The sequence below is a fragment of the Chlamydotis macqueenii genome, chromosome 15 (assembly GCF_036417535.1).
Source record: "Chlamydotis macqueenii isolate bChlMac1 chromosome 15, bChlMac1.mat, whole genome shotgun sequence".
Lineage (NCBI taxonomy): Eukaryota > Metazoa > Chordata > Aves > Otidiformes > Otididae > Chlamydotis > Chlamydotis macqueenii.
Window position 1 is genome coordinate 11,929,443 of NC_141570.1, and position 21,152 is coordinate 11,950,594.

General features: G+C 45.3%; 1 protein-coding gene across 27 annotated transcripts in view; it reads right to left on the bottom strand.

The window, feature by feature from the left end:
* Nucleotides 1-55: 55 nt before the first annotated feature.
* MAPK8IP3 (mitogen-activated protein kinase 8 interacting protein 3) overlaps nt 56-21,152 on the bottom strand; it is an 80,418-nt gene continuing 59,321 nt past the window's right edge. For 13 of the 27 annotated variants that reach the window (XM_086759366.1, XM_086759354.1, XM_086759365.1 and 10 more), the window contains 19 exons: nt 19,523-19,674; nt 18,840-18,896; nt 18,197-18,367; nt 16,260-16,386; nt 15,313-15,408; nt 13,666-13,827; nt 12,610-12,775; nt 11,976-12,161; nt 11,191-11,377; nt 10,484-10,606; nt 10,129-10,209; nt 9,556-9,623; nt 7,377-7,525; nt 6,396-6,567; nt 6,158-6,271; nt 3,572-3,610; nt 1,453-1,632; nt 1,038-1,181; nt 56-480 (listed from right to left, as the gene is read on the bottom strand). In XM_086759366.1, the coding sequence (XP_086615492.1) occupies nt 359-480; nt 1,038-1,181; nt 1,453-1,632; nt 3,572-3,610; nt 6,158-6,271; nt 6,396-6,567; nt 7,377-7,525; nt 9,556-9,623; nt 10,129-10,209; nt 10,484-10,606; nt 11,191-11,377; nt 11,976-12,161; nt 12,610-12,775; nt 13,666-13,827; nt 15,313-15,408; nt 16,260-16,386; nt 18,197-18,367; nt 18,840-18,896; nt 19,523-19,674 (2,496 nt within the window). In that variant the 3' untranslated portion in view covers nt 56-358. The remainder of the gene's footprint in view (nt 481-1,037; nt 1,182-1,452; nt 1,633-3,571; nt 3,611-6,157; nt 6,272-6,395; nt 6,568-7,376; nt 7,526-9,555; nt 9,624-10,128; nt 10,210-10,483; nt 10,607-11,190; nt 11,378-11,975; nt 12,162-12,609; nt 12,776-13,665; nt 13,828-15,312; nt 15,409-16,259; nt 16,387-18,196; nt 18,368-18,839; nt 18,897-19,522; nt 19,675-21,152) is intronic. The other 14 variants (XM_086759375.1, XM_086759359.1, XM_086759367.1 and 11 more) reach the window with 5 other exon arrangements.

Genomic DNA, 21,152 nt, shown 5'->3' on the forward strand with positions numbered 1-21,152 from the left:
AGTCCGTGGGACATTATTCTGTGCTTGAGGGCAGATAACGTGGAGTGTCCACTGGTGAACTAGAAAAGGCTTTGCACAGTTTCAGCTCCAAGCTCCACTTCATCGATGCACTGCCATTTCTCTCCTTGTAGATGCCAGCTCCAGAGCAGAACAATAATCCAACCACGCAGAAAGCGCACGGGCTCAAGGTGAAAGCTGCAAGTTCAGAGGTTAGAAGGGGGTCACAGTCTGAGGCAGGAGCCGTTGCAGTTGTCTGGGGTCGGTTTCCAGCAGCAGGTATAATGCAGGTGTTCTGTACATACATCTTGGCATTCGGGTGGGAGGAGGGACACTTACATTGGTGGGAAAGGAGACATTCTCACTCAGGGATATACGATACCTGCCACACAATAATGTGGCTCCTTTCAGCCTTGGAAAGAACTGGCTTCACCTGGGTGGCGTCTCCTGCATTCTCCTCTGTCTCATCATCTTCTCCATCCCCTGAAGAGGGAAAACAGAGTAAAAAAGGCAAGAAAGAAAATCCCAAATTGCGCTGCTCTGGAGTACTTCCAAAGAGGCTCATATCCCCACTACAGTCACGACAATCTGACAACAGATAGCATGAGCTGAGCCCTTCCTTTACGCCTGGAGAACATTCATAGCAATGTGGTGCTTTCTGAAGCAGGACTGTATGGAACCTCCAGCAGTGGGGAAAACCACCCTTCCCTGCGGGGAAGCTGTTTACAACACAGGAGTGCCCTCAAGCAGCACAGGTGACCACAGTGGGGCAGTGATGTTTGGAGCCAGTGGCCCAGATGGTTTTACTCTTTCCAGGGCCATTAATGTGGACTGCGTGGCACTGCAGGCACAGGCGCGCAGGGTTTGTCAGCCTTGTGCTGTGCAAGGAAAACGCTTGCTATCTGCCTTCACAGCCAGAGGCAGGAGAAACAGAGAGCACTGCTTTTCAGATTTTGCTCCCCACAGCAGTGATCCCTTTCTCCACGGCCACAGCCTTGCAGCTCCTCTTGTTCCAGATGCCTCCCACCACAGGCACTCACCGATCCGGAAATCAATGTACCCTTCTCCTCCGCTCAGCACCAGGACATTCTTCAGCTTCTGCCCCTCGGTCTCTGCGGGCGTTGTGCTGGGGTTCTCCGAAGGGCTGTCCAACACACTCCCATTCAGGGTTGCTAGGACATTCCCTGGGAGGCGACAGAGGTGCTATCAGTGCCCCTGCTCAGCCCCCCTGCAATTACACATACCCACACGTGAACAAAATTGGGCAGGCCAATTCCTTCTGGCTGGTGAAGTCTGGAAGTCACTGCAGTTTAAACTGCTGATGTCTCAGCCCCAGTGATCTGCAAGTGCCAGAAATGGCATGTACAGTGGTCTGCTGCAGATCAGCTCAAGCTCCCGCTGCAGAATGGATGGCGGGACAAGACCCTCACAAGGAAGGGCTATGCTCATCCTTACCAGGCACAGAGACGAAGAACTTGACAGCATCACGGTGGCCGTGGAAACAGAGCTGCGCCTGCGCCATGGAGCAGTAGGGAATGAAACTGCTGGCAGATTTGTCACTGTTGTCATCACCGTACACGTGGATGACCCCACCAGAGCGGTTGCCCTCTCCAGAAGTTGGTGAGGTCTTGTTGGCTGAGGACAGGGAGGAGGAATACTGTCAGCGATGGCTTTGAGTCCCGTTTACAGAAGGGACTCAATCAAAGAGAATACTCATGAGCCATGAAGGAAAACCTTTAAAGGCACAGGTCTCTTTAAAGGTCTTGCATAAAGGATGTGATGGAGGAGATCTCACTAGACTATACAGTCCCTCTCTCTTAGGCTGATAACAATCCACTCATGATAACAAACTATTTTTTCTCACTAAATCTAGAATTTGGCTGCTAATGAGGCACACATCCCTGGAGGTGCTGGGCAAGAGTGACCCTAGGCAAGCTAGACAAGGTCTCTGAGGTGTCCCAGTGAATGTCTCTTCACCAGCAGCAATCCTGTCCAGCCTCCAGAAATGACCTGCGGTTCTACGATCAACCTTGGTCGTTTGTACCTAGCAGGGCATGCAAAGCTGTCCATTGTACCCGTGAGACATTGAAGGCACCTGGAGGAGAATTACTGCTGTTTTCTGGACTGGTGAAGTTGCTCAGTTTCCAAGTCAAGTCCTTTGCTCATGCCAAGCTGTGAGCACACGGACTGCTGAAAACAGTCTTTGGGTCTGGTGAAGGCCTCTCAGCCCAGTAAATGTCAGACCAGTGGAGTGAGGTCTTTCCTTAGTCCTTGAGTTAGCTGTGACACCAGAATATCAGCTACTCAAACAATGAACATCTAAAACACGTTCACTATCCACAGCTTCCAAGGATTTCAAAGTGGGCTGCATCCTTCATGTCCAGGCTCCGAGAATATGAATGCTTCCACTCACCAAGGAACAGAGACCAGCGCTCAGAGGTCAGGATGGGAGATGCTTTCCTTCCGCATGCACCCACACCAGTAACACAGTACTATAATCAGGCGGCTTTCACTTTCTGTGAGAGAACTCAACTGCTTGCTTAATTATCTGTAGTTCTGTATTTTGGCCTGGGCTGGATTTCCATTATTAGTGACTTGGATAAAGGTGACTTTTACCTATCAGGCTCAAGCCAGGATGGTGAGACAAGTAAAAATATTTGATGCAAGAATGAGAATCAGTGTCTGCAGGGGGAAGATCCCCAAGATGAAGGCTGTTTGCACCTCTGTGCTTTGGTTTGCTGTGAACAGTGACAACCAGATGAGCTCATCCAGTTGACAGACAGGGCTGGTACTAGCACTGCTTCTCGCTCAGTATCTGGCTTCTTACTGCAACCAATATCAGAGGCTTTGACAGGAGACACATGTTGATAATGCTTCTGGACAGCCACGGAAATGTCTTACAATGAGAAAAAAAACCTCTAATTTCTGACCCTGGAAAGGCTAAGGTAAGCACAAATTTGAACTCAGACCCTGCCTTCACTGGCACAAACCCAAACAATTCTTACTGTTTATCAAAATCTCCTCTGGTCAGATGTCTTGGCTGGCTACTTGCAGCTGGCAGGTGCCACAGCACCCGCTGCCATTAGACTGGAACTGATGAGAGTAGCATCCTTGGAAAACCAAGGATGACCAAGGAAGACCTTGGAAGAACAGTCTACTCCTGCTTCCTGGAACATTCTGACTGAATGAACCCTTACAGTCCCCATCTCAGCCTGGCCCACCACAATAAGGGAACCACTGATGAAGAATAAAGTACTCTTAACACACACACACACACACACACACACATATACACACACACACACACAAAACCCAAAAAACCAAACAAACAAACAAAAAAACAATAAACACAGGGACAGCTGGTGAGACGGATGAAAATATTTTTAGCCAGGGAACTGAGGATATTTACATTACTGTCTCTGGTGGCTTTTCTCAGATGCAACTTAAAATGAAAGAGCGATGAGGAAAAATAGATGGAGAGAGCTGGATGGCAGGATGGAAGGGTAGGAAAGTGACTGCAAAGGTGAATGGGTGCAAAGGAGTGAAAGCTGAAGGAAGGAGGCAATGGACTTACCCCGGAGCCCAAGGAGTTGGCCTCGGTGGAGGACTACAGCTAGGCACAGGCAAGGAGTGGGAACACAGAAGGGCATGGGAAGAGACAGGCAGGAGGGGAGAGAAGAAAAAGGTGATTACTGGGAGAAAATTCAGGGAGCAACAGAAACATGTAAAATCTAGAGAAATCGCAAGAGGAGCTACAGCCTCAGATCAGTTTATACCAACACTGTTCTTGCTCACTTTACTCTTATCTTACAAGGATAAATGTAATATCTGAGATGGGAGAGGGACCATGGTCACAAGGATCTGTTGCTAAAGTGAGACCTTACTGCTTACCACATTTTCAGAATCACCAAAAGACAATGCAACTGGTTTACAGCAGGGAACAAGCTTAACTCAGAATTAGGACAGCAGCCCCAGGAAAGAATGGGCTTTAAAACAGGGATTCAGAAATGAGACTGAGATTGCAATGCGCAAAGACAACTGTGTCATTGGCTTCCTGGTGTCAGCCCTGGGTGTATCCAGCTCCACTATCCTCAGAGGAGACCACCTCAGCCCTGTCTTCCAGAAGAAATACAACAGGTTTGCTCCTCTTATACAAGAGCCATTCGCGTCTCAGATTTCCTGCTAGCAGTGGTCAGAAAATGTAAATTTGGCAGTTCTCTGTTGAAAGCAACTTGCAATCAGCCTCAAATCCTACTCTCCCATTACAATCTGGAACAGACCTTCACAATTAGATGCTGACTGGCAGGTACAGGACAGGATTACTAAGAGCTTCAACTAAACTTCCAGCTCCAGAGATGCTCACCAGGTTGGTGTAGGATACTGTTTTCCACTTGACTGATAAAGCTGAGCCCTAATTCGAGCAAATGAAGCTTTTCTAAGGTCTGCAAAATACTGTTACAGAGACATTTGGATGTCTACACCAACACAGAATTTCCAGGGAGATCTTCCTGGTGACTTCTCATCCCACGGCCTCATTTTGCTGTCGTGGTTTTGTTAGTGAGGGGGGGCCTAAGGTGGCAGCTTCTGTAGGAAACTGCTAGAAGTCGCTCCCCTTTGTTCAGTGGACTCGGCCGGGCCTAGGGCGGACCCACTGCTGGCCAAGCCCGAGCCGATTAGTAGCAGAATGTCCCGTGATAACGCCTCTGCGATAATGTATTTAAGAAAGGGAAAAAAGAAAAAAAAAAAAAAAAAAAAGAAGAAAAGATGTAAAGAAGCTGAGCGGGGGCAGAGGCACAGAGGGGGAGGCGCAGGCCTCATGGGCCTTGCAGGCCTCACCCTCTGGCCTCTCGCCAGGCAGCCGACTGGGCCCGACTCGGTCCAGCCCGGCTGCAAGAAGTGGAAAGATGAGAAGGAAGTGAATAAGATGCAAAAAAAAAAAAGATCCTGAGAGACATCTACCAGCCTGTTGTGAGGAACGGCTGCAGACGCCAAGGTCAGTTCAGAAGGAGGGGGAGGAGTAATGCAGCTCCTGGCCAAGATTCCCCTGCAGCCTGTGGTGACGACCATGGTGGAGCAGGTTGTCCCCCTGCAGCCCATGGAGGTCCACGGAGGAGCAGAGATCCACTTGGAGCCTGTGAAGGACCCCGTACCGGGGGAGGTGGATGCCTGAAGGCGGCTGTGGCCCGTGGAGGGCCCGCTGGGACAGCTGTTCTAGAGGGACTGCACCCCGTGGAAGAGATGCCCCACGCCGGAGCAGTTCCACGAAGGACTGTGGCCCGTGGGAGGGACCCCACGCTGGAGCAGGGGAGGAATGTGAGGAGTTCTTCTCCCGACCATGAAGCAGCGGTGTGAAACAACGTATGATGAACTGACCGCGACCCCCATTCCCTCTTCCCCACTGTCCTGCTCAGGAGGGGAAGGTGGTAGAGATAATGTTAAGTTTGGGAAGAGGGAAGGGTGGAGGGAGGTTATCTTGTTCTCTGTCTCATTATCCTGCTGTTTGTAGTAATAAATGAATAGTTTTCCCCAAGTCGAGTCTGTTTTGCCCGTGATGGTAACTTTAAGGATTTCTCCCTGTCCTTATCTCAAACCTTGAGCCATTTTTCCTTATATTTTCTCTCCCTGTTCTCTCGGAGGGTGGGGGGAGTGAGAGAGAGACTGCGTAGTCTGGTCCCGATCGGGCCTGAACTACGACATTTGCTCATTTTGGAGACTTACTACAATTCCCAAAACTTTGTTTCTCCTGCTTTCCAGTAGCTACAGAATCAGTTCACGTCAATCTGCTCTGTCAAGATCATGCTCAAAAAAGAAGACTGTACAGATGGTAGAGATGTCATTGGTCCCCCAAGAAGGAAATGGCTTCAACTGAACTGAAAGGGACAGTGACAAATACCTATTTGGTTTTAAACAGGTTAAATCTATTCAACTGAACACTTAACTCCTTAACACAGAAGAGTTAAACCAAGTTCAGGGTTGCTCATGCCCAGGGCTCTTCTCTCTGAACACAGCTAGAATCAAAGGTGTGTTCATTGTAAAAAAGTCCAGAAAGCATTAGCCTGCCAGAGCCATCTGCTGTGTGGCACAAATAACATGCAAAAGCAATCTTTTTGGGGGAGGGAGGGAAGGCACACAGAAGTTATCTCCAATAAATGTTACTTACTTTCAGTCAACGGAATGGAGATGACAACACCGTTCCCTGTCCCTACCCAGAGGCGGTTGCCAGCAATGAGCAGGGCTGTAATCCGGACAAACGAGAAGCCCAGCTTTCCAGTGCCTAGTAAGCATGAATAAGAATTGGAGAATCAGTTACAACTTTGGGCCAGGTCTGCTAATGAATTTTGACTTTTCTCTGATGTCTGTAAGCAAAGACCATTTACCGACAGTCCCTATTGCCTCACCTAGCATCTTGCTGACGTAAGGCTCAATGTCAACATCTTGCAGATGTTGATGGCTGTGGGCGTGGTAAAGCCTCAGAGTAGAGTCCAGACGGATAGAAACCCATACTCCATCTCCAATCCATGCCAGCTGTCGCACCTGACTCTCCCGCCGAGGGTGGGCGTCAAACGATTTCTGAAACGCCAAATAGATAATCCATGTGAGTTTACAAAAGGTTTGCAATTATCTACACATATACACACTTTGGGTTTCAAAGCTCTTGGAGAAAACAAGTTAATGCCAGCTGACCTCAGAAGTTCACTACAGTATACAGAAAATCCCTTCTTTGAAATAATGAGTTGCGTAGCAGCTCCACAGAAGATTATGGTCTTTGCAGACACTTCAGAAGCAAGAACATTTAGAAACCAAGAGATTTCAATGTGCTTGGCAGAAAAGGAAAACACACAACTCCAGTATAAATTCCAAAGATCAAAGTGCCTTGGCTTACTGATGTGAACTTCAGATTCAACACTTCTCCTCCCTTTGATTAAAATTATTCCAAGCATGGTCAAGCAGGTTTGTACGAACACCATCGTAGTGAATTTCAACCAACTCTAAATGTAATTTTTTTCTTAGGCAAGTGAGATCACGGGGGCTTGCTAACTGTACTCTTCCTTTGTGCCAGAATGCCTAGAAATGAAGAAGTCTTAGACCACATATGAAGGGTAGCTGTAAAGTACACATGTACGTTTGTACAGTACGTGGCCTCACAGACTCACTAGTAAAGGCAAAGAAAGTGCTCAGTTTAGACTTACCTAAAGTTTTAAGCTCAGTTTAGATTTATCTAAAGATTTAAGGGAGGAAGGAATAAATACCCGCTGGCCAATTGGGTCATGACCCAGATTGACAGTTTGGGTCCTACTGACAATACAAAAGTTCTGCAATTCCATACACTGCAGCAGAAAACAGCTGTAAGAATAAATACAACACATTTCCTCTCTTACCTCAATCTGCATTGTCTTAGGCTGGATAACATGGATTTTGTTCTTGTAGCCACACCAGACTCTGTCATACACAACAGCCATGCAGCGGATGGAGTGGTGAGTGTGACCGAGGTCCATTAGGTGGTAATTACTGAGATCCCACTGACCATCTAAGGTGAAAAACAAATGTGGAAGATGCATCTCCTTCATGACACGTCAGCATACAATAGAATCATCTACCTTTCCATGTCTGTCTAGGTATACAGGCTTAGCTAATACTCAGATGCTCATTTTGCTTATGACTGTGAACTTCCCAAGAATCCACACTACAGCTTCGGGCACAGCCTTATACTGAACAAAACACATGACAATAAAGTTTAGTTTGGTAGGCTGAAAGCTCTCCAAATCAGGCTAATTTAAACATCCTTTTATTGTAATGAAGTGAACGGGCTTCTCTAACAAGTACAACAGAAAAAGCAGGGGAAGAAGAAAGACAGCCTAAGAAGACTATGTGGAAATATAAATGGAAATGGACTGTACAGTCCTTGTGGTGAGGCTTCCTCATATCACAGGTGGACAACAAAATTTCTCAGAAGTGTCAAATCCAGGATAAGGAATCAGATCTCCCTTCCCTTTGTATCAGGAACAGTGTGGCCAGCAGGACCAGGGCAGTGATTGTTCCCTGTACTCGGCACTGGTGAGGCCGCATTTCGAATGCTGTGTGCAGTTTTGGGCCCCTCTCTACCAGAAAGGCGTTGAGTAGCTGGAGCGCGTCCAGAGACGGGCAATGAAGCTGGTGAGGGGTCTGGAGCACAAGTCCCGTGAGGAGCGGCTGAGGGAACTGGGGTTGTTCAGTCTGGAGAAGAGGAGGCTGAGGGGAGACCTCATCGCTCTCTACAGCTGCCTGAGAGGAGGGTGTAGGGGGCCGAGCGTTGGTCTCTGCTCCCAAGTAGGATGAGAGGAAATGGCCTCAAGTTGTGCCAGGGGAGGTTTAGATTGGATATTAGGAAAAAATTTCTTCACCTAAAGGGTTGTCAAGCACTGGAACAGGCTGCCCAGGGCAGTGGCTGAGTCACTGTCCCTGGAGGGATTTAAAAGCAGCGTAGATGTGGTGCTTAGGGACATGGTTCACGGGTGGACTTGGCAGGGCTATGTTAACGGTCAGACTTGATGATCTTAAAGGTCTCTTCCAACCTAAACGATTCTACGATTCTATTTTCTCAGGCTTATTTTCTAATTAATCAGGCAGATACTGCGTCCTTCACAGACACGTGAAGTCTCTATGTCATGAAGCTTTATCTGGTTTCAGATAGGAACATTTTTTACGTGTCAATGGTCAGGCCTGAACTCATGACAAATGCTGAATCAAAATTTAGACTACACAAAAAAACAGAAATCTGTATATATTTCAGCTTGCTGGATAAAATGCTACTCAATGAATAAATAAGTTCTTAATAGGCAAACATGAGTTACGGTTAGCAAATTCCCATGTGCTTTCAGGTATGAACACAGCTCAGGAATTGCTCCAGTCATAAGGAAACAAAACCTACAACAGTGAAGAGGACAAGAAATACAGAATACAAAAAATATCTTGAAGTGACAAGATTAAGGCACGTCAGATTACTCAGAAATCTTTTTCGCAACAAGAAAAACCGACCAAGTGCAATGCAAAGGCTCCATTTGTCTGGGATTTCCAGACTTCCACAGAATCCCAGCTCTGCCTGCTGTGTATGCAGTGATCGATTCCACTACTTACACAGAGTCCAACTTTTCTGCGAAGCAGTAGGCCTATTCGCAACTGCAAAGATGATCTGCTCAGGTACGGCCTGAGCTGCACGGGGCTCCCTGTTGCAGGGGATTTGTGAATGCACAGTAACACCAGTATCGTCCAAGCATATCACACTTACCAAGCATGCCTCAAACAACTGCACAGCAGATGTATTCCTAAAAGCATGGCGTTTACCTCGCATGTGCTACACAGCGCATACGCATGTTTTGTACAGAAAAGCTCAGAAAATGGTGTCAAAGTATGCCTTAGACATTTTAGGGTAAGAACTACATTTATATAATAGCTATGCATTTTAACCATATGTTTGTACTCTGGCAAACCAGCACCTTCCCTTTTCAATTCAGAACAGCATTTAATCCATTGCTACACTTTCGGTCAAGTTTGGTTTTCTCTTATTATGTTGATTCTCACCTTCTCCCCGGTGGAATATGGCTAGTGTTCCATCTGCCAGAGCAACAAGAACCCTCCCCTTCACATGCCTGAAATAACAGAAAAGTAAGAGACTAACAAATCCTTTCTGACATCCACACAGATCATCTTTACATTCTCTCTACAATTCCCACTCAGTTGAGCACTTCCAGGAACATCCTGCAAGGGCTGAGGGTCATACCTCTTACCTTTGTTGTTGCAAGATAATCCATAAATTTCCTGTTGAGGTTTACTTCCCCTTTACACTACAAACTCCATAAATTTCAACAAATTCCACCCAATTTAAACCCCAGTGAAATTTTGCCTTTCTCCTCCCCACATATTTCCACCTGATACTGCTAATCTCATTTAGTACCTTATTCACTGAATTGGGTCAGGTCTGCAGCTGAGCAGGAAAATGGCTCAGTAACAAAACCCTTCGGAAACTTTCCTCACAAACAAATGCACTTAAAAAAGCAAAGAAAAAGATGCCTGACAAAGAGCTGGTATCATCATCTAAAATACCACTTAGGCACTGAACCTTCTCCTTCTGTGTCCCTTGGCATGCACACTTACACTAGACTCAGTACAGAGTCCTTCAGCTTTATCGAGTGTAGACACTTCTTCCAGTTGGATACAGCTGAGTGCACATAAAGCCTGTAAGAAAGGACAGATCGGGGAGGGTTAGCCGGAAGGCCCCACACCTTCAGCTTGACCAGGCTTGAGTCTTTTTTCTGGTAGGAAAGGTGAAGCTTAGGTAAGAAAGCGAGGTTAAATCCATGTGCCTATGATGAGCTGAGGGCTCAGAACAAAGAGCAATGAAAACCTACTCCAGAAACAAGAAGAGAACTCAAGTGTGAGGACGTGAAAAATGGAGCCCAGAGGAGAATGGACGTTACAGAGAAATCTTCCAGCCCAAGGGAAACCTTACCAGCCATTCTGTGCTCCCAGCCACATGGTGGGGGCAGCACTGGTGCAAGTCCCAGCAGGATCCCCATTCAACTCCTGATCTGGCAGGCTGACTCCTGACTCTGTCTTCGGCTGCCCATTCTCCCTGAAGTGGCAGAAGAACACTGTTAGAGGCTTTTATTAGCAGCAATGCACAGAATGCCCATGCACTCACAGTCTGGCATTCACAAGCACAAAAAGGGACTTGTATACACAAAGCGCTTCCTTCTCTCCAGTGTTTTTTGACTTCTTGACTCCTGAATCTGCAATTTGCAAGGTTTTTGGTTTTTTTTCCTGCCAAAACAAATAGCAAGTACATAAAATATATGGAACTTAATCAGGCACGATCTGCTCTTCGTGAAGCCATGTTGGCTGTCACCAACCACCTCCTTGCTCTCCAAGGAGAGGAGATCTTCAGAAGATCTGTCTTAACAGCAGGTTATTCATATTGAGAGATCAAATATTTGTACTTAAACAGCTGACACAGTCTGCTGCAGGCTGAACCATGTTTATTTTAATCTCATTTCTTTATCTCTCTATCATCCCATCCATATCCGGGCACTATTTGGGCACAAAACCAAAAGAAGTTTGACACTTTGTCAGACCATCAGGCTGGTTCTCATACCAAAAAGCTTATGAAAACAGAGCTGATAAATAACTGACCTGGTACTTTGGCCCCAGAACACCTACCCATTCTGCCTAAGAGGTGCCTGTGCAGGGACTGGATCTGTAAACACGTGCTCCGTAAGGGGCCCAGGCCGGGCCTGAGCAGGCTCTGCCTCACTTGTACCGTTCTCTGGTACCTCCATAGCCTCTGTTGCCTCCTCAGTAGACTGGGACTGGTTGATCTTCCCATTGCAGAGAGAGGCCACCTCACCTAAAAGACAAGGGACAGTGTGAGACATACTGGAGAATGAGCTGGTAAGTAAGCTATACAGAATTCAATTTTTTAAATTTATCCTTCGTTGCCAAAGTCAATCAAGCCCTGAGCCTGCACCACAGACAGCAGCTCATCTAGTGTTTTCTGTTTGGATGGGAAACAGAGGCTATTTTAGAGTGAGGAACAATCTGTGACTAGCAAAACATCAGAAGTCCTACAGGGCTGCACACTGCAACATGGAGTCAGCAAGGGCATCATTACAGTTTTCACATCGGTTTGACTTCACAAGAAGACTTGGTTCAGAGGACAAAGCAATGAGAACAGAAGCAATTGTACCAGGGCAAACACACCTGTCCAAAACACTCTACTACATCACCCCCGCAACCAGGCTGCAGGATGTTGATCACTCAGAAAACTAGGTCTTAGAAGATAAATGTACCAAAAGGGCCTTTGGTCTTCCCGTACTGCATTAGGAAATGATTGAGGCCTCTGAAGTAGTCAACGCAGGGACAGGAGGACACAGCTGTAAGACCGTAAGCTCATATGGGACTAGCTATAATTGGGCTAGCATTAAGTTTTATGTCCCAAAACTCACTCTGTCCCTTGTCCAGCACAGGTGTGTCACCACGTGAAGAACAGTTGCTTCGTGGCACATTGCAGCGAGTCGCACAGCCCACCAGAGTGATTCCTGCCAAGACACCATCTGTTCCAGACGACTCTTCAGGATTTACATCTCCCTCCAGAAAGATCTCGCCTGGAGGATAATCGCTCTCACTGGCCGCTGAAGGGCAAAGAACAGATTCTCCCATAAATCTAGCTGTTGCTGCTAATTTAAATGTAACAGTACTCCTGAGGCAACCACACGGATGGAAGATGCTGACCCTCAGGGTTCACTACCCTGGGGCACAACAGCATCAGCCAACATCACAGCGAATCCCTCATCCTTAGCACCAACATCCTTGCCCTCCCAAACCTGGGCAAGGCTCACTCTTGCTCCCAGGAACCATTCTTTCTGTGCCAAAGGAACAATTTACTAAATGTTCAACAGAGAGGGATCTCCACAGAAAGGTCCTACAAGAAGGCAAGATCTGAGTTTTGTTTTTGAGGGACAATTACAGAATGCAGCAGGGTTGAAGGATTAGTTCTGAAGTGAGGACGCCACATTTGTCGCTCCTCAGTGGAGCAGGTGAGTCTGTGCAGATCATAGCCAGTGCCTGGCTCCCACTTACCAGGGATGCTGGAGATGCAGAGCACATGAGCATTGCAGACAGTGAACTGGTCTACCACTGTGCCAGGCTGATTGGCATCAATAATTACAACTTTACTTGTTGACAGCGTACTAGTGAGGATCCAGACACGACTGGACGTGGCATCCATTTCATGGATCTCCTTTGCCTTCAGGAGAGCAAACACATGGGCAGAATCAGTCCTCCTCTCAGATCAGACTGAGCATGTTAGTGCTTGGTAACATTTACACGTGCAAATACCAAAATGCCAGCTTCAAAGAGCCAAGTCTCTTCCTAGTCGATGCAAATAAACCATATGAGCTATGCAAATGTCATTCAGGCTGCCGCACTAGTATCTGGAGCACTGGCCAAAGAGTCTATCCGGCTCCCTAGAGCAAGAGGAGTTTGGCCATCAATTTCTGTTCTGAGATGTCTGAACGTTCGCTCTACAGAGAATACCACGGAGCTGGGATGCACTCAACCTACCAGCTTAAGCAAGCTGATCTCAAAAGACTACTCGACAGCAGTGTGAGACAGCTGGGGGAAGAAACCCCACAAACCAGAAAGGATAAAACATTGTATTATTATCTGCAAATTACAGCTTGGTTCTTAACAAAAAAACCCACTTAAGACTATTAAAAACCAGAGCTGGAATAAATCTTCTGAACCAATGTACTCATGGACTGATATGTCTACGTTCTTTGTAACAAAGCTTTGCCTGATTATTTTTTTTTTTTAATTTATAGTGATGAGGACTCCATAATCTTCCTAGTAACCTCATCAAGCACTTAATTACACTTACTAGGAGGTGTTTTTTTCAAAATTCTAAGTGTTTCAAAAGCAGAAGTTGGAAAATTTTATCCTGGATGATTTTACCCAAATCACACAGAAAGTTACTGAAGAGCCAGAACACCACAGCCCTGCCCCACAAGACAATGCCTCAGAAGTGCACATTAGAGCACTACATGACATAGCACAACAGCACTGAGAGAGAGGGCATGTCAGAGACAGAATGAGAAAAAACACTAGAGGAAAGAAAAATCGATTTTCTTTTCTGACCTTTTTCTTTTCGGGAGATGTATGGTTACTTTTGTTGTTCTCGCCTTCCACTTCCCTATCACAGGTGAGGGGATCACGTCCAGGATCCAGTTTCTGCCCATTCCCAGATTCCTGCTCCAAAGGTCTCCATCCTGTGAGATTGACTCCAGCTGCACACCACAGCTGTAACAGAAACAGGAATCTTAAACTAACAATTCTGGAGGCTCCGGGGTCTCTTTAAATTCAGGCACTTTTGTACAGAACTGCAGATACATGTGAAACACCTAAAATATTTAGTTGGAAACAACAGATCTTGAGGATTTCTACTAGAAGATAGATTGGATGGAGGCAAGATAAAGGTTCTCTGTAACCTAGGAAAAAAATCACTGTTTTTTTAACAAATGTAAGAGATTCAAAGAAAATAAGGATAATAAATCAAGCGCATAACTGGAAACCGGCTTCTGAAATGTCCTCGTGTTTTTCTGACTCTGGGGTTCCCAAGTCCTGCAAAGCAAGCAGGACACGGCAGATGTTACTAGCTCGGGGTACAATAAGAAGGACTGCTCAACCAAAACTGACAGTGACTGCTTGTCTGAGGGACACACACTCAGTGCACTCCTGTTCCCCAGCCTCTCTCCCACTCCTTGCACTCTTCTGCTTTCTCACACACTCCTTTGCCCAAAAATCAGTGTTCATCTGATCTTAGAGAGGTATTTAAAGATCTAATACAGCAAAAAAAGAAGTGTCTCCTCCTACAAAAAAAGGAAAAGGAAAAAAAAAAACCTGCTGCTTTGGCTCCCTACGTAACAATTGTAGAGTGAAAGAAGCACACTGCATATTTTCTGAAATCAAATCTAGCTAACCTCCTGTGAGCTATTTCCAGGTAGTTTTTTAGGAGAATGCTGGGAACAGGACTACAGAAACAAATATTTGATTTATCCAAAATTATAAAGGAAAGATGCTGAACAGAACATTATGCAAAGATCACACCAACCTTCTAGAAATAATAGTGTAAGAATTTTCTAACAACTTAAACACCAGAATGACATCTAAAATCAGCTCTGAATGAAGTTAATGGCGAACTGCCTATTTCAAAACAACTAGTTATAGCAGATAAATGTGCTACCAGTAGAGAGGTGACCATCTATTCTCAACTGCAAATCTACTCAAAATATCCTAGTATTGACAGGCAAAGCTTCACAAAAACCTGCTCTAGATAATTTCAGCCTGTTATCAGTGAACCCTTGGCAACAGTGGACTCCTCTAAAAACAACTGATGAAATGCATTTTTACTTTCACCTGCTCTTTTCCCTGAAATTTTATATTGTTTTGTAGTATACCCTAAGGAGTCTTAGAAAAAGCCTTACAAACATAAAATGTTGCTGATATTATGTGAGAGTTGTCTCAAAAAAGCATAAGATATAAGACAGAAGCATGGGACCTGGCAAACAGAATCAGCTGAGAATTATGTCCTTACAGAGAGAGGCACTTTTCCCTACATACACTAGAAACCACCACTCACAAAAAGGAAGCGGAAGATAGAATTTGGAATGTATAATGTAAAAAAAAAAATACAAATTGTTGCAAAAATTGCCTATTTAATGACCAAATTCTTTGCTTATTCCATGTCCCCTTTCTGGACTGGAGTGGTAGACAGAGAAAACATACCTTCATGGTTGGGTCCTTCTCTACTAGTGGGCGACAATATACAGGCACGGGGACGTTTTTCATGCGAGTGTCTTCCTGACCACCATTAGGACTCAGCTGTGGGGGAAGAAAAGATGAAAAAGACAATACAAAGATGTAAACACTAGGCTATGGTAAGAGACATGTAACCCATATGGCAGAACCACACTTATTAGCCTCAGAGGTAGGTGCTGCTGAGGCTTCATCTCACATCTTGTAGGAAACAGAGTCCCTACAGGGATGGGAGCAGCCTACCCGAGAGACTGCCTCTCTCACCATGATACAGTGCTCCAGTTATGGTCAACAGAGGCTATGCGCTGCATTGCTGACAGAGAAAGGCTCCTTAACAGATCCCTCCTGCAAAGAAGTCAGAACACTGGCCTTTCCTTCCACCATGATCTGAAACTCATCCACTTTCAAGCCACCCTCAAGACTCCTTCCTTTCAAGTGGTCTTTGACCAGTTAAATGTGTCATAGGCCAACAAATGAGGCTGATGACATTTGATTTTGTGTCACTGCTGGGTAGAAGGGGGAGCAAATTGCACTGCATTTGGCTTTTATACTAAGCAATTGGTAAAGTTCTCAGAGTACAAATGAAATACCTAATGTTCAAACCCAATTATAATAACAAAGGAAATAAAAACAAATACTGGGCTCTGGACAAAGAAGATGAATTAATTTTGGTTTAGGATAGGTTCTTTCAGCACTTTCATGCAGAGGAATGCCCCTTCCATTGACTTTGGTGGAGATACAGAAAAGATTAATTTACTCCATGCCCACAATTACCATACAAATAAAATACACATATGATACCTCTAAAGGAAATATTTAAGGACTAAGGCTAAAGTTACCAGTGGGAGAATTAGGTCTTCACTGGTTTCACTGAGAGGGACGACGTCCCCTCAGCCTGTCTGGAGAGTGGTCCCTACCTGCTTGTACTTGGCAGGGAGGCTCCAGCCGCAGGCCTGCAATCGCCCGTCATCATTCCGCACGTGCTCTCGGACCTGGCGGTACTGCTCCCGTTTCTGCTCGCGACGTGCTGAGGACGTACAGTCGCTGAGGGGAGAAGCAACAGTGGTTACAAACAGAAGCTGAAGGTTCAGGGAGTGTCACCATAGCAGGGAGGGGAAAATACAAAGCAAAACAAATCCATCTTTGAAAACAGATGCAGGAAATCAGAGAGAGAAAAACTCTGTTAAGAAGCAGACACAGGCATCCCAAATCTCTAACTCCCTGTTACCTGAGCAATGTGGCAGGCCAAATCATTGTTATCTCCACTTAAGTGCTCCAAGAGCCCTTCAGAAACAGGGAATCAACCTTCCATAAGGTTTACGAATCCATGAGATTACACCAATTTTTGCTTAGCTGTTACAATTTACCAATCTAATGTCTCCATCAGGAAGGCATTTTGAGTCAGCTATTCATTTTTCTATCCATTTTAAAGCTTTATCTGCTGACAAGAAAAATATGCACTAATTGCTGTTGAAACTGCTGGTTTCAACAGAGCTCCAGCTTTGCACCGGCAAAGGTTAAAAGAAAAATCATAGAATCATAGAACAGTTTGGGTTGGAAGGGATCTTTAAAGCCCATGCAGTCCAATCCCCTGCAAGGAGCAGGGACATCCCTGACTAGATCAGGTTGCTCAGAGCCCCGGCCAACCTGGCCTGGAAAGTTTCCAGGGATGGGGCCTCCACCACCTCTCTGGGCAACCTGGGACAGTGCTCCACCACCCTCAGCGTAAAAAAATTTTTCCTAATATCTAATCTAAATCTACCTCCCTCTATTTTAAAACCGTTACCCTGGTTACCCCGGTTAACCATTACATCTATCTGTGTGCTCTTAAGATATGTTTTAATACAAGCAAAGGATATCTGAATATCAGTCTCAGCTCTCAATAGGTTTTTAAGTTATCATTCGAAGGTATGAATCTAATCCAAAATAAAAAACCCTACACACATAATGACATATACACTTAAAACAAAAACAACCCCCTGCTAAAACAAAACACTTCCCTGCACATGCTTCCTCCGCTGAGGAGAGGATGAGAGAACAAACAGCTTCTGACAGTGCTTACTCACATCATTTAGTGCACTGCTGAAAAGCGCTCAGACACCACACAAGGACTATGATATTGTGATCAGACAGAAAGAACAAAATAAAGGCAGTGGGTATCTATAAAATACAAATTTACCCTTTCAAAGACAATCTCTCTTCTATCTAGCACCTTTCCAACAAATCCTTCTTATTGCAGAAGTTATACTATTTACCATCACATTCTCCAAAGTCCTTCCACAAAAACATACCACATATGAAACTGTACAACCTCGGAATGGTAGCACGCACGCATTTTGAAGTCAAGTAAAGCACAGAAGTTTCCTCCCTTCATGTCAGAGACATAAAGGATAGGGAGAAGACTCTGCAGTACCAACATTTAGAGGCTCTTTTTCAGCATGGTTAAGATTAAAACCAAATACTGTAAGTTAAATTTGCTGTTGAGAGAACTTTTCCCTTCACCTAAACTCCTTGTCCACAGAGCTGGGCAAGACACTCTACCCCACTGTCCCAATGCTGCTGTCACACTCTATCACAAAAGCCCTACCTCACTCTACCATGCTGTCTGCAAACACGAGTGCAGAACTAGGGCTGAGGCCAACTCAAGCCTACAGTGGTGCCTGTCGAGATGAACCATCTTGCTGAGCCATGCAGCAAGTGATGAGTGAAAGATCAAGGAGATAAACCACAAGAGACAGAAATGTATGAACACCACATAGACTTTTTTCAAAGCGGAAACCAACTGAGTTTAAGATAAGCTGCTATTTGGGAGGGCTGCAGGGGGACCTGGCTTGGCACACAGCACGCAACTCACTCTTCAGGGAAGAACTCCAGGGTGCGGCTGCCGGAGGAGATCTGGCACATGGTGTGACTGCGACGCTGGCTGAACCCTGCTGTTGTTGGAGACTTGTAGTGGATGTTCACAGACGGATAAGTCCTCTTTGCTGGTGGAGGACTCGAGGAAGAGCTGAACAGACGGCTGAAGCTAGGGATAGAAAAAGGCCAACAAACATGAGAAGAGGTGCCTGGGGAGACAATACATCATAGATTCACAACAGGGGAAGCAAGAGGTACGCAATCAGGGGCTGTAAGCCCTTAATGAAAACTGCCATACTTCAAACACAGAGCTAAGTCCTCAGTCCGATGGACTTTTAAGGTGCTTTTAACTTACAGAAACAGACACCTTCTGAAAACAACCCTTTATTAAAACTCATTGTGAGTGTATGTATGTTTCCATTCCAGGGAACTCAATCTTTTTCAGCTTGTAAAACAAAACCAAAGCAGATGTTCACATCTGATTTTAAACTCACTAAGGACAAAGGAAACCCTTGAAGGCAAAAGGGTTCAGCTAACAATGCTTTTAATTGAAGTTTCACTAATGTCAGAGTCTATTACGTTTCTGCCTAAGTAGAAATGGCAACACTTCCCTTTTTCGTACAAACCCCCAAAGAACTTACAACTGCCAAATGGTGGATTTCTTCTTCTCCTGGACGGATGGATGCTCACGGGAAGCTCTAAGGACAAACACAGCAGACGTAAGTTAATTTCAGCATCTCTTACCAAAGTTCCTGCCAACCAGCAGGCCATTTTCATCAAGGAAACCACGTTATATTTCAGAATTCATTCTAAGATGTTTCAAAACACAACAGAGGAAGTGACATGCTCTGGTCTTTCACGCAAGCACACCCAATCACTTAATGTTTCAATGTTGACATGAAGTGCAATTAAGTGTGTTAAATTCAAAGTTCTATCATCTCCCTGCAACATTATCATTGCCACAGTACTCGTGTGACAACTACAAACTCCAGCATTATATTCACGCCAAGCCACAGCCTTTAGAATTCATTAATTAGAAGCAAGTCTCTTGCCTACAGCTTCTCCTAGCATATAAATAGTACACAAGAAACACGTAAGACAAACAACTACCCAGTCTCTCCAAATAACAATGGCAACTCGAGATTTGCAGCCCCAGTTCAGGAATAAGAGAGAAAGAATTAGTTATTAGGAGAGAAGTATCTACAGTTTAGAAAACTGGAAGCACTTCTCAACCTGTATCTTGGTAAAGGTTCCATTGACCAAAAGGTCCAAGCGTGGCCAGGTTCTATCCTAAATAGGCATGTTCACCAACCCCTTGTCTCACCTGATCATCTCTGTCCACCTGACAGCCTCCTGGAGCTCCATCAATCTCTCTTTGTATTGATTGCGCTCCATCAGAACCCGGGCCATTTCCACACGGGTGAAGCGTCGGCGTTGAGCTATGGGAATGTTGTCCTGCAGAGGGGAGGAGCACTGCTTCAGCCAACAAAAGATGGAAGGGGATTGATGTTAGTACAGGGCAAGGCAGGAGACAGAAAAACGTATTTGTTAGTTCTCCTCCTGTTCTGTTTGATTGCCCCCATTTTTCCTGTATGAGGTGCTAATTCTAGACAAGTGAGCTCCAAACTATGGCCCATGGACCTCTGGGGGTTCTGCAAACCCATGGAAATTACAATTAAACCTCCACCAAATTGAAACCCCACCCAGCGACTACTGCCAGCAAGGTGCTTTGATAGTCTGCAAGAAATTATGGGAGCTGACAGTGGCCCATTGATCCAGAAAGTTTGGAAAACAAAGTTTTAGTTTATTAGCAAATCCAGTCATAAGCAGCAGGGAACACCACATAACGCCATCTGTCCCCTCAAGAGGACAAGGAAGGAGGCGTTCTGCTAGCACACACTGATAAAGGTGTAGGGCACAAGAAATGAAAGAAAGGCCTTTTCCTCTCTGATGACACAATTTGGCTGTGCAATGAGGGCACATGCGGCTTTGGGTTAGGAGGTGATAGGAATGAGATTCCGTTTGTCTTTTTCGAGGAGTGGAAAATGAGAACAACATGGCTAAGCTGGGGAAAATATCTGCCCCAAAAGAAATCGTAAGGTTTTGGGGAACTCATTACTAGGAAGTGGCACTGGGTTGTGCCTACACTGTGGCAATTCCCAAGCTCAGCTTGGCTGGTGAGTACTGCTGAGAGCTGGAATAGCACAAATTAACCAAGTTCCTCTCCAGCCTCCTTGGACTTGGAATAAACCTGAATGACTAGTCAAAACAAGAAGTGTATAAATGAATTTTACAAACTTTTTTTTTTCATTTTAAAAAACAGACCTCCTGTCCAACTTAAAAGAAATCCAGCCCTCTTCAGCATTTCACAAGCACAATTCAAAAATTTTCTTATCTACCTAAATTCCCAACAGAGCAAATTCACCCCAGTTAAGTCAGGAGAATTAGGCTAGATCTGAACCTTCTCCAATACCTTTTACAAAGTAAGAACACAGTAATATTGAAAAGAAGTGTACCTAATTTCCTGTCCTAGCAGAGGGACAAGTACAGGGAAAAATCTCTGTTACTGCTTTGGTTTGCTGTTTTGTTTGGGTTTTTTTTTGGCTACAGTTGGTCTTTGTTGAAAAGTCTCTACCTCAGCCAAAATAGTCTGAAGAGCTGTCATAAAAGAACAGCCCATGAGCCTTCTCTGCCTGTATCCTGTAACAGGCAGCGCTGGCTTACGTAAAAGAAAAAATAAGACAAACAATGCCACAAGACTGAGATAGCAGGACTAATAAAATAAGGCAGTTACTGCTGCAAAGCTGTCTGTACAACCCAGATTTCACTGCACAACGTCCTCATGGCTTACAGCTTCCCTGCCAAGATGGAGACAAGCTCTTCTGGAGAAGCTTGACTATCACAAGACCCTGAGAGAAACCACACTGCACACTAGATTGCAATTCAAAATCAGG